General features: G+C 35.3%; 1 protein-coding gene across 1 annotated transcript in view; it reads left to right on the top strand.

The window, feature by feature from the left end:
- Positions 1-8,653, top strand: part of Slc13a1 (solute carrier family 13 member 1) — a 74,942-nt gene extending 66,289 nt beyond the window's left edge. The window contains exons 13-15 of the mRNA XM_031380770.1: positions 4,531-4,692; positions 6,060-6,197; positions 7,847-8,653. Coding sequence (XP_031236630.1) covers positions 4,531-4,692; positions 6,060-6,197; positions 7,847-7,984 — 438 coding nt within the window. The 3' untranslated portion in view covers positions 7,985-8,653. The remainder of the gene's footprint in view (positions 1-4,530; positions 4,693-6,059; positions 6,198-7,846) is intronic.
- Positions 8,654-15,036: the final 6,383 nt, after the last annotated feature.

The following is a 15,036-nucleotide window of genomic DNA, read 5'->3' as shown; positions in this document are numbered from 1 at the left end:
ATATATATATATATGCATGTATATACATAGAAAATAATACATATAAACAATAATGTGATATTAATGAAGAGGCCAGGTATTTAGGAGGGGAGACATAGGAGAAGTTTGGGGAGGGAGCTTGAGAGTGGTATAGATACAGTATTAATGAAACTCTCAAAATTGTAAAAAGAAAAGAATATTCTTTTCCTTCTATCTGACTAAAATCCATTCGCTCATATGGGTTTTAAAGCTTTTTATTAAATCCTCAGAGGTGATTCGCATCCATTTCCACACTTAGTCACAAACAGGAGGATGGCAAGAGGAGAACAGGACGAGGGCCCTGAGTTCTTAGAAGTTATTTTTACTTACTGATTTTTTAAAAACAATATTCAGGTAAAAATGCTATTTTGTCTTTTCATAATCTGTTGGGAGAATATTACTTGTTTCTAAGTTTAGTACCAACTTCTGTAAAGTATTCAGATTCTTAGCTTTTAGAAATAGAATTTAGTAATTGTTGTAAGACTTAGCAGTCGACTCAATTCAGAGAGTCTTTTGCAAAATTGTTTTAGACTTAGGTTTGCCTTGCCTCATGATCTGTCCAGATAGAAATAACAGTTTTCTTTTCTACTATTTCAGCATTAATGAGGTCTGGACTCTGAGAATAAATAACTGCCATCTCTATGTCTACTGACTTGAACTGAGAGGATAGCAAAATGAGAAAGTCTGGCATTCCTAAGAATTTGCTCATCTCTCCTAAGAGTACATCTAGACTGGACTCTAGACAAAGTGGCTTTGAAACCATCGACCAGACCTTAGAGCAGCAAAATCTGAGGAAATGAAAAGGTGTGGTTTAGTCTGATGCACATGGCTCTGTCAGTGGAAGAGTTAGAGAAATCATGAAGGGAAGACTAATTATAAAAAAAAAATCCTAGTAATTGGAATTTGCATTCTGAAAGAATTTCTAGAAAGAAACTACTCCCGAATAATCAAAATAAGTCAACAGCTTTCTGGGGAAAAAAAAAGAATAAAAAGAGAGTCTGTATACAAATATGACCCTAGAAATTGGTTTTACAAAGTACTAGGAGACAATTTGAAAAATGTTTGTTTGAAGTTGTAATTTGTCTGGCAAATGTCTCAGACCACAGAATACTTCTACTTGAACAAACCATGAGATGACAATTATGTGTTATTTACCTCATGCTGTGACCTCTCTCTTAAATGTGCCTCATAGGATTTAACATGATTGATGTCTCACAAAGTAATATACACCATCCAGTTCTTAACAATGAATAATTTCTTTTGTGTTATTTTTCACATTCCTCAAATGATTTTCAAAGATAACTCTGAAAACTTAAATACTCTTATCTCAAATATTTCTAGGCTCCCAAGAGCATAATAATAATAATAATAATAATAATAATAATAATAATAATAATAATAATAATAAAACCTAGCAGTCTTTAAAGACAAAAACTGTATAGCACAGACAAAATAATTAGAAGCAATAGATTAACTTGTAAGCATGGGAGAAGACAGGACTGGATATTAAAGATGGTTTAAAAACTATGCAAAGTTATGTGATTCCCTCAAGTACCATCCCCACTTATGAAATGGCCACACAGACTTTAGAAACTTAAGCTTTACTCTGTAGCAAAACTCAATCCTCCCCCAACAAGCTTTATATTACCAACAGCTTTAAATCAGCATGTCATGGTCTTCTTAGATAAAAATGAATATGTAGTCAAGAGTCACTGGATGACTGGGGGACCTCAGGTACAATAACCAAAGACAGAAAAATCAAATATAGAAACAAAACATGGGTCAAGAAAAATATAAAGAAAATCCATAAAACAAAGGACACTTTAAATTTCATCATTGGTGCCTCAGAGGTAAAAGAAAATATCGTTTAAAAAAGCATCAAGAAAGTGAGTCTCAAAAATTAAAATGAAGATATTATATTTATATTTAAAACTCACCACCAATGTTAAAAGTAAAAGGAAACATGTATCAGAAATACAACAAAAAGGTAAAAGTAAACATGTATCAGTAATACAACAAAAAAGTAAATGCTAAAAAGAAATGGTCGTCTAATACCAAGTGGTCAACTCTAAAACATATACACATAAGCAGCACCAGCCCACCCAGGAGCCTGTGCTTTTGTATGCATTCATATATGTGAGGCTGTGTATGTATGCATAATGATAATAAATGAAAGGAGCGCTTGAATTTGAGAGGGAATGGAGGTACATGGAAAGGGCTGAAGACAGCACAGAGAGATAAATCATGTATTATATTTTAAATAGGAATAAAGTAAAATTATAAAAGATAAGAAAACTAGAGTATTTGTTTGAAAACTCCGCAAAAGTCTGTTTAGAAAGAGAAAACATGCTGAAAGGGGGGATAGTTCTAAGAATAACACAGGGATTCTCAGAAGTGAGGCCTGTGAGAATTTCAACGTAGAGAGCTATTAAGAGATTCAGACTGAAGGAACTCATGAAGATTCTACATCTCAGGAGCTTGAAGTGCAGATAGAATTACAGTGTCTCCAGAAGGCATCACAAATGCTCCATTCCTCTCACTTCCCAACCTGACTTAGGAAAAAACCTACTCTGTTCATATTCCAGGAATCTGTGTTTTTAAAATTTAGTTTCTGTTCTCTTAACAGCTATATGCAATATCCATATCCATGTATATGAATCCATAAAGCTAATATCCATACTGATGTGCAGCTCACTGGATAAAATGCTTCCTCTACATGATTGAGGACCACAGTTCAAAGCCCCAGGACCCATGTAAATATCAGAGGGTGTGGTTATTCTACACCATGCTGATTCCAGAGCAAGATAACTAGCTAGATTAGCCATATCAGTGGTTCTGGGTTCAACTGAGAGAATTTGCCTCAACAGATATCATGAAGAATAAACTAGGAAGACTCTTGACATCAACTCAGACACACACACACACACACACACACACACACACGCCTACATATATATATATATGTATATATGTATATATATATAAAATCAAACATACAAAAGAAAACATAAGCACATGCTAAAATTTAAATAAATAAAATGACATGTATATATAAGCCAAAACAATAAACAATACAACTGATATCTAGTGCTCATGTCTGTGATGTTTATATTCACTTTGGAACTGAATTTATTGCTTATAATCAAAGATTTCTCAGTGCATAGCCTAGTTTATCATAAAGATTATGTATAAAACGTCAAGTATCCCTTCTATTTAGTCAGAAAACAGAATTAAAAAAAACTATTAATCAGAGTGCAGACAACTTTTTGGACTACATGTAATAGATCAAAGATCAGTATGTGATCCATCTAAAGAACCCCACTGGAAGACACAGGAAATAGATTAATGATGAAATTGCTGAACAGCTTTGATGGCTTCAAAACTAGAACTCTAGACATCGGAACTAGAAAAATAGTATGAAGAGAAAGGAAAGAAGTTACAGACACGTAGAGACTACCTCAAATATTCATTTCACCAAACAATCTCAGTCTCATGAAAGGATGTGTTCCTCCAAATGAATGGAAGAAAGAAAGAAAGAAAGGCTTTTCCCAGAGCAGAGTGATTGAGACAAGGAAGGGGACCAGAACAGTGGTTGAGGAGGCTCAAAGCAAATCTAGTCCAGATGGAGCAGGAGAAGGGTCTATTTCAGGACAGACATCTTAGGGAACAACAGCAAAACAAACCCACTTACTTCATGTGTTTGTTTGCTTGTTAGCTAGGTGTCCTGATTTTTTGAAGAGCTTGATGAATTAGTGATAGGCACTTACAAAACTAAGCAAACAGGATAATATTTTCTTAGGAAAACAAAGAAAGTAAATATAATCTTAGATGGCTAGGTGGTGTTCAACAGTGAACAATATTTATATAATTACAGCAGTAATTATATATATAACCAGAAGTATTGCTGTGTAATGGGGAAATAAGAGGCAGGAACTATATGTATGCTGAATGATGTAAGAAAACACAATCCTCATACCATATTTGGAAAGTAAGAGATAATGCTCCAAATTGAAAATTTAAGGAAAAGCGTAAGTGCAACATTATTTTGAAAAATCATTATATTACTACGTAAATATTACCATATATAGACATATTAGCTATATATAGTGTAGTTAATAACAGCTAAAAGTTCTTGCCCCTAGGGGATACAGCTTAGGAGTAATAGAAGGAGCCCAAAGGCTTCACACTACTTAAAGCCCCATAGTGCATCATGACTTAGTAAGATATTTACATCTGCTAATTACATAAAATTACAATTTAATTGAGAAAAGCATAGGGAGATAATTTAAACTTCTTAAAGCATAATGCTAACACTGAAATTATTCTGAAAATTTGTCCCTATCAAAACTACCCATATTTACCAAAACATAAGAAAATTGGGAAATCATATTTCAGGAATCAATAAATACATTCTGTATGTGTGTGTGTGTGTGTGTGTGTGTGTGTGTGCTTAAATAATGTTTCATTAAAATGAATGACTTGAATAATAAATACTATACATTTGTTTTGTAGGTATCAGGACTATCTAGCTGGATAGGAAGTAAATTATCTCCTTTAGGTTCATTACCCGTTTGGCTAATAATCCTGATATCTTCTTTGATTGTCACATCTTTGACAGAGGTAGCCAGCAACCCAGCTACCATTACCATTTTGTTCCCAATATTATCTCCTTTGGTGAGTATTACATTTATATTATTTTCCTCTAGAGTAGGTTTGGATGTTGTTATTTTGACTGCAAATTCTCATCGTGTACTATGGAATTTCTTTCGTGTCGAATGGGTCATTTGTAAGCAATTTATATGGTCTTAGTCTATTTAAGGTGACCTGTGCTCAAGGAAACTGTTTCACACTTAGGTAGCATAGTATTTTGTAAACAATTTACCTTCTCTCTGTTTGTGTTTTTGTTTTGTTTTTCGTTTTAAGATAAATGAAATCATTCTGGAACAATGACACTATAAGATGATCCAGTATTTTCTAGCACTTTGAGATATCTCTTTCCAGAATAGTGTTCCTAAGTTTCCGAGAAGAGCTTCCTATAGGAGATATGTGAATGGATGAGAAGATAGTCTTAACCTTGAGGCTTAAATATCTTAGACAGTTCTTTGCTGACCAGAAATAAGTCAGACAGATTTGCTAAGAGAGGACAGACTCACTCTTCCATGTTCCATAGCAATTACAAGATTTTGCTTTGAGCAAAATGTTTTCCTGATTCAGGTGAGCTACTTTGGTGAAAAGAAAACACTTTAAATTAAAAATTGTTTTAAAGAAAGGATAGTCTCTCTGAAAATGCTTTCTAGCCATTCCACAGGAGTTATTTTGCTCAGATACTTGAATCGCTGCTTCAAATTTGAAATAAAATACAGATTGTTTATCAGTTGCTTGTTGGCAAGAAATCAAGGGCAAAATGTTGTCTCAGCTTTCTACTTTCTATTTTTATTTAATGAAATGAAGCAGTTAGAAGATTATGCGATGAGTTCCAGATAATAACAACTCTCTCATTCAGTAATCATCACTAAGGATTTTAAATTTGTCACAGATGTGATAGAGTTAGTAGTTCATTGACAGTCTCTAGAGGCACAGGCACTGGGCCTTCTCCAGGTCTCTTACTTGCCAGCAGCATGCTTGACAATTTCTTTTAGAGTCTCTGGCCTTAGTGTCATCTGCTACTTTGAGCTTTACAAGCCTTCTTATGGTATTCTAAAATGCTTAAGTATATTCAAAAATATTGTATTATATGATATATCATGTATGTATAGAACACTAGTTACATAATAAATAAATTGATACTTTCTAAAATAAGCGATACTTTGCTTTCTAAATTAATTGTGATATAAAGGTTTAAATACAGAACAATAACAATATAAGTAAGGAGAGATACTTTCTTTTAAATGCTCTGAAACATCATAAATAATGAATCATCTTGTGCTATTAGGTTTCAACTTGATTCTGAAGAAGTAGGTTACAATAAGTTTGTTCATTCTTATGTTTGGTACCTGCTCTCAGCATTTGAATTTAAGTCTCTCTTTTTTCTTTTACATCAGGCTGAAGCCATTCATGTGAACCCTCTTCAGATTTTGCTGCCTTCCACACTCTGTACCTCATTTGCATTTCTTCTGCCAGTTGCAAATCCACCCAATGCCATTGTTTTTTCATATGGCCACCTGAAAGTCATTGACATGGTAAGTCAGCAACTAAAAGGACACTGTAACCCAATATACCCCTCCACCTGATGGGCTGAATCTATGCTAGCCTTGAGCGCTAACCAACCACTGAGAAAAGCAGAGTTTGAAGTCTGTTTCTGAAAGTGTGTGCATGACTGGCCATAGAATTATTTTTTTAAAAAGTGGACATGCCAGAAGTGGACAAGCCTTTAGCGTTTGCAGTCACAAACGGAGATGCGGAATGCATACACACTGTCTGGGAAAGGAAAAGAGTACAGAATTTCTTAACACAACACCATCTTAACCATATATCAAGGTTTGGATCCAACATAACTAAAGCAAGTAGAAGAAACAGGATTGATACAATCTAACAATCAAAACAACACTATCATTTTCTATCACATGTATTTATAAAACATTTGCAATATTAATACTGCCCAGTGCTTGAGGCAAGAGTATCTTCTTTTTTTATTCTAACATCTGCTTTTGTAGAGTCTCTGTGAGAAGTAAAGGCAAATTTATGTGATAGAGCACACATCTTATTTCCAAATACAAAACTAGTGGTAGCTGAGAACAAATTTAAGAATATTCTAGTCTTCACCCAATCTCTACCATCAACTTCCAAACCAACCCAAAGAAGGATATAACCAAAATCAATTCCACGTTTGTTATGTACATGAAATTATAAGGGGAGTTCTTGGTCCTTTCTCCTACACAGATTGTCATCTCTGCATCCTAGAAAAATAAAACTTCTGAAAATATTTCTGGGAAAAAGGCACATAACAACTTGTTGGAAAATAGAATATACTTAATATAAAATATGACATATAAGTATCTGCATGTATATGTGTGTATGTGTGTGTGTGTGTATGTAAATACAAACAGACTTATGGAATAAGTAAGTGCCTTGAATGGACAGAGAAAAGAATCTCCATAATAATGATGCTAAGTATATCTCCTTTGCTTTGGAAGGACATGTTTTAATACAGAGAATTCAGGAGTATCCAAACATTCTGTCAGAGCAGACAATTATTATATTAGGCTTCACAGGCATATTTTAGGCATAGTCTCTGTCTCATCCACCATTTTATTAAAGAGAAAAAAACAGCCAAAGATAATATATAAAAAAATGAGAAAGGTTGTGGTCTGGGCCTAAAAATTGGTATAACAAAAGCAGATTAAGACCAGAAACTAACAATTTCTAATATGTTAAAAAACAATTTTGAGATTGTTCAATGGACACTTAGAATTATTATGTAAGAGTTTTGAGAACAAATCACTAAGAAAGGAATAGAAGTGATAGTATACACTTGCATGGGAAACCAATGATGCTAAGTGACCCCATAGAACACAGTTATCACATAGCATTCTAAAACCTATCCTTTGAGAAATAAGATTATCAGACTTCTACCTTAGTATACAAGGGTAGATTGACTTACATATATTCCAAAGAGAAGCCTCTCTGATGTTGTTAAAATGATAGAGATTTTTCATTTGTCAGAAGAGTCATGGATATTAGAGAATATTCCTAGGTTGATGATAATCACAACCTGTACAGGTCAGTGAGGATGCATGGGAATCAGGTTTTTGTGTTGTGTGATACTATTCTGAACCCGTTGTAGGACTTCTCCCTGGGAGACTGACATTGATGCTTTTTCCCCTTCTAGGTTAAAGCTGGACTTGGAGTAAACATTTTGGGTGTTGCTGTAGTGATGCTGGGCATGTTCACCTGGATCGAGCCTATGTTTAACCTCCACGAGTATCCCTCCTGGGCTCCTGACTTTGTCAATCAGACCATGCCATGACAAACACACAAGAGCTACCAGTTTATGGTGACTTTAGGACTTGCTAAGGATCGACTGTACGATGTAGCTGTATAGGACTGGCACATGTAAACCCTTGATACATCTGTGCAATTGCAGAACGTGCCTCACACATGCCCCGTCAGCATCATAATACAGAGTCCATATATTTGAAATACAATCAAAGAGCATCTACATGCCTTCGTCCAGAAATTAAGGTTGAGATTGCATTGGCAGACCATCTCCATGCTCTTTCTCCACAGAAATGATGCTTAAGGACCTTGCAAGAGGTTAGGCCATTTGCTGCATCTTAAACATGGAGTTCAGTGTAACATTTCAAACATCAATTTATTATTTGAAAATTTTCTTATGAAACTAAAAGAAGAAAATAAAATATGGAAGTAAATGAGATACTTGGATAAATCATTTGTATAGTGTTTGTCAAGGGAATTTGCTAAAGCATCAAGCTATGGTTATTTGGTGTAATATAAAAAGAAATGTGTATTTATTTATTGAAAAGTCTAACTGCACTATTACTAAGGTACAGACAGGACAAGTTTAAATTATAATAGTCACAAGCTCCAAAATTCATGAATCCATTTGATAGTAAAAAATTTATAATGATTAATTTCTACTTGTTCAAATAAACAGGCTAATATTTATGCTTCTATGGGTCCTATACTGAGCAATGCATTTTGAATAGCTATAAATAAATAAGTTATGATTTGTAGTATTTTTACAGTACAATTAGAAAAGCTATACATTAAAGCTATTAACACATTGATGTACTGTATAATTCTTTTGCATCTGTCAGACTTGAATCACAGTCCTTTGGGAGTGAATCTTTTCTTTAGTGTAACATAGGAAAAATCAAATAAACCCTCTGGTTTTACTAACCCTTAGTTGACATAAAGATTATAAATTTTGAATATCATACCCAGAGGCATGCTAATTTCTGTCTAGTGCCATGGGAATGGGAACTTGTAACCACTTCTGTTGAAGACACCAACTCTCCACTTGGGTTAGCAGATGTCTGGGAAGAGGCCATGGCAGAGTAAAATCATAAGACACTTAAAATCTGTTCTTCATATCATTCCTGTCACTTTATTCTAATTAAAATGTTTTTATTTTTAAAAGTGTTTGTTTAGAAAACAGTATAAGGAAAATGAGACATATTAAAAAACCATTACTGTACACAGAGAAGAAAGCCACAGAATGCCATTGTATCAATACTGAACTGAGAGAGAAGAAAAATATAGAATGAAAAAATTACAATGCCTTATATGACAAATGAGAAAAGCTATTTATGATCATAGAAAAAAGGGAAGGCAATTTTTGAGTAGACATACAGACAATAATACAGGAAAAAGAGAAACATCTTTGGTATCCCAAAGTAGGATTAAAAAAATGAAATTAGCCAACTCCAAATAATCTTAGAAAAAAGACTGAGATGTTAGAATGTAAAACTTTCAGGCTATGAAATGATTCTTGGGTATTCTGAACTTTTGGATAATATCCACTTATCAGTGAGTGTGTATTTTTTTGTGACTGAGTCACCACACTCAGGATGATATTTTCAAGTTCCATCCATTTGCCCGCAAATTTCATGAAGTCATTGTTTTTAATACCTGAGTAGTATTCCATTGTGTAAATGTACCACATTTACTACATTTTCTGTATACACTCCTCTGTTGAGGGACATCTGGGTTGTTTCTAGCTTCTGGCTATTATAAGTAAGGCTGCTATGAACATAGTGGAGCATGTGTCCTTATGACATTTTAGAGCATCTTCTGGGTATATGCCCAGGAGTGGTATAGCTGGGTCCTCAGGTCCAATTTTCTGAGGAACCTCAGGGTCTCCAATGGAAGAGTTGGAGAAGGAACTGAAGGAGCTGAGAGGAGCAATAGTGTCAACAGGCCAGAACACCCCAGAGCTCCCAGGGACTGGATCACTAACCAAAGAGTACACATGGAGGGACCCATGGCTCTGGCAGAGGATGGCCTTGTTGGACATCAGTGAGAGGAGAGCCCCTTGGGCCTGAGGGTGTTTGATGCCCCAGTAAAGGGGAATATGAGGGTCAGAAGACAGGAGTGGGTGGGTGGGTGGATGGGGAAGCACCCTCTTAGAGGCAGGGGGAGGGGGGATGGGATGGGGGTTTCCAAAGGGGAAACCTGAAAAGGGGAAAAACATTTGAAATGTAAATAAAGAAAATATACAATTAAAAAAAAGAAAAAACTTTCAGGCTAAAATGATATGGAACACAAAAATATACCTTTGCTTTTTAATTCTCATAAGCATATGAGAAGCATATGTTAAAGACTTAGTTTGGAAATTTTTCTAAATGATATTATTTATACACTTATCCTTGAAATTAAACATTAAGAATGTTCTAAAATATTATATATCTTTTTTTATAACTTTTAAATTATATTTTTATTATTTAAAACAAATTTTAAATGTAAATATATTTTGATCAAGTTTTTTCCTTTCCCCAAATCTTTCTATATTCTCTCTCCTGCCTGCCTACATAGCTTTAAGTTTTCTCAAGAAATAAACAAAAATGAAATACAAAAAAGCCCCCCAAAACTAATAAAAGAAAATATAATAACCCCATAAAAGAAAAAACAATAATGAAAAAACAAACAAAAACTACCAAACTGTATCCAAACAAAATACACACAAGAAACTATGATGTTTATAATATGTTGGTTAACTTCTGAACATGAGGCCTGCCCTGGAGTGGTTGATAGACCCAGCGTCACTTCACTGGAGAAAACTAATTTTCCCTCTCCTAGCAGGTTTAAAGGCAGTTTAGTTGTTAGTGGTTATGTTTTCCTTCCTTCCTTCCTTCCTTCCTTCCTTCCTTCCTTCCTTCCTTCCTTCCTTCCTTCTTTCTTTCCTTCTTCCTTCCTTTCTTTCTTCATTCATTCATTTGAGTGTCTTTTGAAATATAACAAAGACCCAAAAATCAAAGGCCCACTTTTTTGCACACTCAGGAATCCTTAAGTACACTAAACTGGAAGACAGTTTATATACAGAGGACCTGTATATAACTTTATATAACTGCTTTAGTACAAGAATCCGAGTCTAGATAGCCCAGGGACCTTGGATAAAACCAAATATTACTGTTCTAAAAACAACAAAGAGGTGCAGGCAGACCTGTGCAAACCTTGTGCATGCTGCTTCAGTCTGGATGAGCTCACGTAGCTTTGATCTTGTTGATTTAAAGGGTCTTGTTTCCTTGGTGTCCTGAATTCCCTCTGGTACTTATATTCTTCCTGTTTCCTCTCTCACGAAGTGCCCTGAGCTCTGAGGGGAAGGAATTGATAGAGACACCCCACTTAGGGCTGAGTGTTCCAAGGTCTCTGCATACTTTCTGGCTGTGGGTCCAGCAGAGTATCATTAAAAGTCATTTTATCACTACTTTTTGTTTCTTGTTTTTGTTTTTTGGTTTTTGTTTTTGTTTTCTTTTGCTTTGTTTTGTTTGTTTGTTTGTTTCCAGATAGAGTTTCTCTGTGTATCCCTGGCTATCCTGGAACTCACTCTGTACACCATGCTGGCCTCAAACTCAGAAATCTACTTGCCTCTGCCTCCCAAGTGCGGGATTAAAGGCATGGGTCACCACTGCCTGGCTTGTTTCTTGTTTTTAGAACAGTAGTATTTGGTTTTATCCAAGGTCCCTGGGCTATCTAGACTCAGGTTCTTGTACACTAAAGCAGTATTTGGTATTTCTTCTAAAATAATATACAATGAATTTTCTATATTCATTACCTATAGTTAGTAATCAATGAAAAGTTAATCATCTTTTCAAGTAAAAATTTGTTCTTTTAAATCTTAAAACATAGTACTGCTTATTTGTGAATATCATCTATGTTCATTTAACTTATTCATTCCTTTACTCTTTTCTCTATGTTATATTCTTATTTATGATCTGGATTATTGATTACATTTTTCTCACTTCTAGTTTATCACAGCCAAATTACATTATACAGTGTGTACATTTTTATTATGAAACACCTAAAGTGACTTTTCAGATTATCATGAACATTTTGGTCTCGGAAACATATCAGCACTTCAGCTTGAATAATTTTAACATATTACTTCCAGCAGCTGCCATCTGAGTACAAGAACAGTAATACTTAGCCTGAAATTGTTTAATTGAGCCATCCTGTCTCCTTGCCACATCTTTACGTTTGGCTGATGTATCAGAACTGACTGATTCATTTCACATTAATCCCTCTTATATCAAAGCCCTCAAGCTTTTTAAATCTGAGGATTTCATGCTGTCTTTGAAATTTCTGAAAGACACTCCTAAACACATGATCAAACATATCTCTGTCCTCCCACTTTGTAGAGGATAGTATTTTTGCTATTATCTTGAGCATCACTTAAAGGTTAAGTAGAAATCATTGGCACTTTACATTCCAGTATGTTACTTACAATCAGATTCCTTCCGGGTAATAATAGCAGTTACACTAACTACCCTTTCACTGTTCAGGCAAACACTGTGAAGGTTCCATAGGCACATGTGTGTCCTTCATTTGTCCCAACCGCTACTGTACACTGCTGTATCTCTAACAATCCAGATTTCTCTCTGATGTGGGCATTGCCTTCCCCTATTTGGTTTCCATTGCCTTCCCCTATTTGGTTTCAGCCTTAGAAGTGGAGAAATTGACTTCCAATAAATGTTACTAATTAACATTATTGCAGCTGGATGACAAACAGTATCATGGCATGTTGTTTATGTCTTGATATGTTTTCAATATGTAAAATATTGCTACATATATTTCAGTATGTCTGCCGCAGCTCTATACTTGGTAAGAACCTTTGTGATAACTGGTCAAAGAGCTTGGCCCTATATGAGATATTATATCACACTCCTTTACCCCAAGTTCAGAAAACATCAATGAAGAGAAGGTAGAAAGAGTGTAAGAATCAGAGAATAGGGAGGACTGCTGCTGACTAGATTAAGCCATTCAACTTTTCAACATCTTTCTGCTAGACTGTATCCCTAGCTGAAGACGTATTAACAGTTAGTGGCCTCTCGGTGGAACCAGAGTTGATTTTCTTCAGTAGTGTTTTCCATGGTGGATTGACCATGCTCTAGAGGATCCCATACCTATTCAAATAGAACAGCATTAATTTGGATTTACTGAGAAGAAGAAGAAGGAAGAGGAGGAGGAGGGAGAGGAGGAAGAGGAGGAGGAGGAGGAGGAAAAGAAGAGGAAGAGGAAGAGAGAAAAAGGAGGAGGAGGGAAGGAAAAGGAAGATGAGAATAGAAGAAGAAGAGAATGGGGTAGGGAGTGGGCTAGAGCAGGGAAAGAAGGGAGATGAATTTGGAAGCAGAATATAAGTAGTGGGATCTAGGAAGGTTAGAGGTCAATAATAGCTGGTTAGGGCAAAAATATATTGTATATAAATTTCTTAAAGGATAAAAATATTATGCCAATAAAAGAGCCTTTATAATGAGTATTGGCTTCTTAGATGAATAACTATGGTGTAAACTTGAGTACGTAGATTTTACCAAATTAAATGTAATCTTTTTTCACTTTTTTTGGTAAAAGGTGGATGCTAGGAGTGAAACAGTAAAACCAAGAGAAATGAGCCAATTTTACTCGTGGAGCACAGCCTAAAAAAGAAAAACAGTTAAAACTGTTACTCCAGAGAAACACTAGTCATCTTACTACCCAAACAAAGCACTTTAATTCAGCAAAATGTTTGTAGCTAAGTTCTGGGAATGCAAATATCAAAAGCACGGTCACCTTTATGGAGGTAATCCGCGTTGACGGAGTTATCACTAGAAATAGCAAACAGGAAGCAATGAAAAGGATTGACACTTTCAGTTGTCGATCAAGCCTGAAGCTCCTCCCGTCCCTCTGCCGTCCCAGCACAAAGTTCCAGGTGCACAAGACCACGCTTGACTTTTCATGGGAGTGCTTGGGGTTTGGGTTCATGCTTCCACAAGTGCCCTTACTTGCTAATCCATCTCTCTAGCCCTATTTTGCATGATGTTTTAATAAAAGCTGACAAATTCCATCAAGATGGAAGTAATATCCATGACCTAACACTAGCAAATTAAATCGAATCCAAATAACAAAGAGATCAAGTATTCTAATTGTTTAAATACAGAACAAAAATCATGAGACTAACAATCTATAAAGAGAGAAGAGAGTTCTGGAAACAGTGTAAAAATGGTAAGCATGATACTGACAATATTTTCTTATGTCTTTGGTGCCTAGAAGTTCAAGGAAACATTAATATAGTTAATTGATATGAAGGAACATTGAAGATGGACATTGTTAAGTTATGAGCTTAAATGAGCAGCTGATTTTAAAATAGAGAGATTAGGACAGACTCTAGATTATTCAAGTGTGTCCAGGGAAATTGAGTCAGACCTTAAAGGAAGAGGAGACAGACCGAGTTAGGGGTTGGAAGTCAGAATGAGAAGAACTTGGTCCAGGTTTTATTGTTGGGCATTAAACTGATCTCAAGCCAACTAGTTCAGGCATCTTAGAGGTTGTTTTGCAACTGAAATCTCAACTAGGAAATAGGGATCCTTGCCCTACAGCTATGTGGCACTAAACTCTGCCAACAGTCGGAGGGTATGACCCTCAGAACACCTATGTGGGTTGCCAATGTAGCCCTGAGAAAATTCTGAGGGAAGAAAATTCTGAAAATTTACTTCTCAAGATTTTGTTTTGGTCATCAATTCCACAGAACTTTCAATTATGATGGGTATCAAGTTTAGCAACTAAATTCATATGAATGCGTTATGGTAACAAAAGAGAACAAATACAATAAGCAGCATGAGACTGTAAACCATGGCTTCAGACAGCAAAAAACTCCATAAAATAGAAATTTTAGAACTAGGAAGTATCACAACATTAAAAACTTAAGAGGTTAAGTAACACATTTTACAAACCAGAACTGTGAACTGGAAGGCAAGCTCAAAAACTGTAAAATGGGTAGCACAGGGATTTTTATGGAAGCCTGAAAGGGAGAGTTATTCATTGCTGATTGCTGGGACAAAATCATGTCAAAAACGACTTAAGGAA

The sequence above is a fragment of the Mastomys coucha genome, unplaced genomic scaffold (assembly GCF_008632895.1).
Source record: "Mastomys coucha isolate ucsf_1 unplaced genomic scaffold, UCSF_Mcou_1 pScaffold20, whole genome shotgun sequence".
Taxonomy (NCBI): domain Eukaryota; kingdom Metazoa; phylum Chordata; class Mammalia; order Rodentia; family Muridae; genus Mastomys; species Mastomys coucha.
This window is presented reverse-complemented; position numbering and strand designations above follow the sequence as displayed.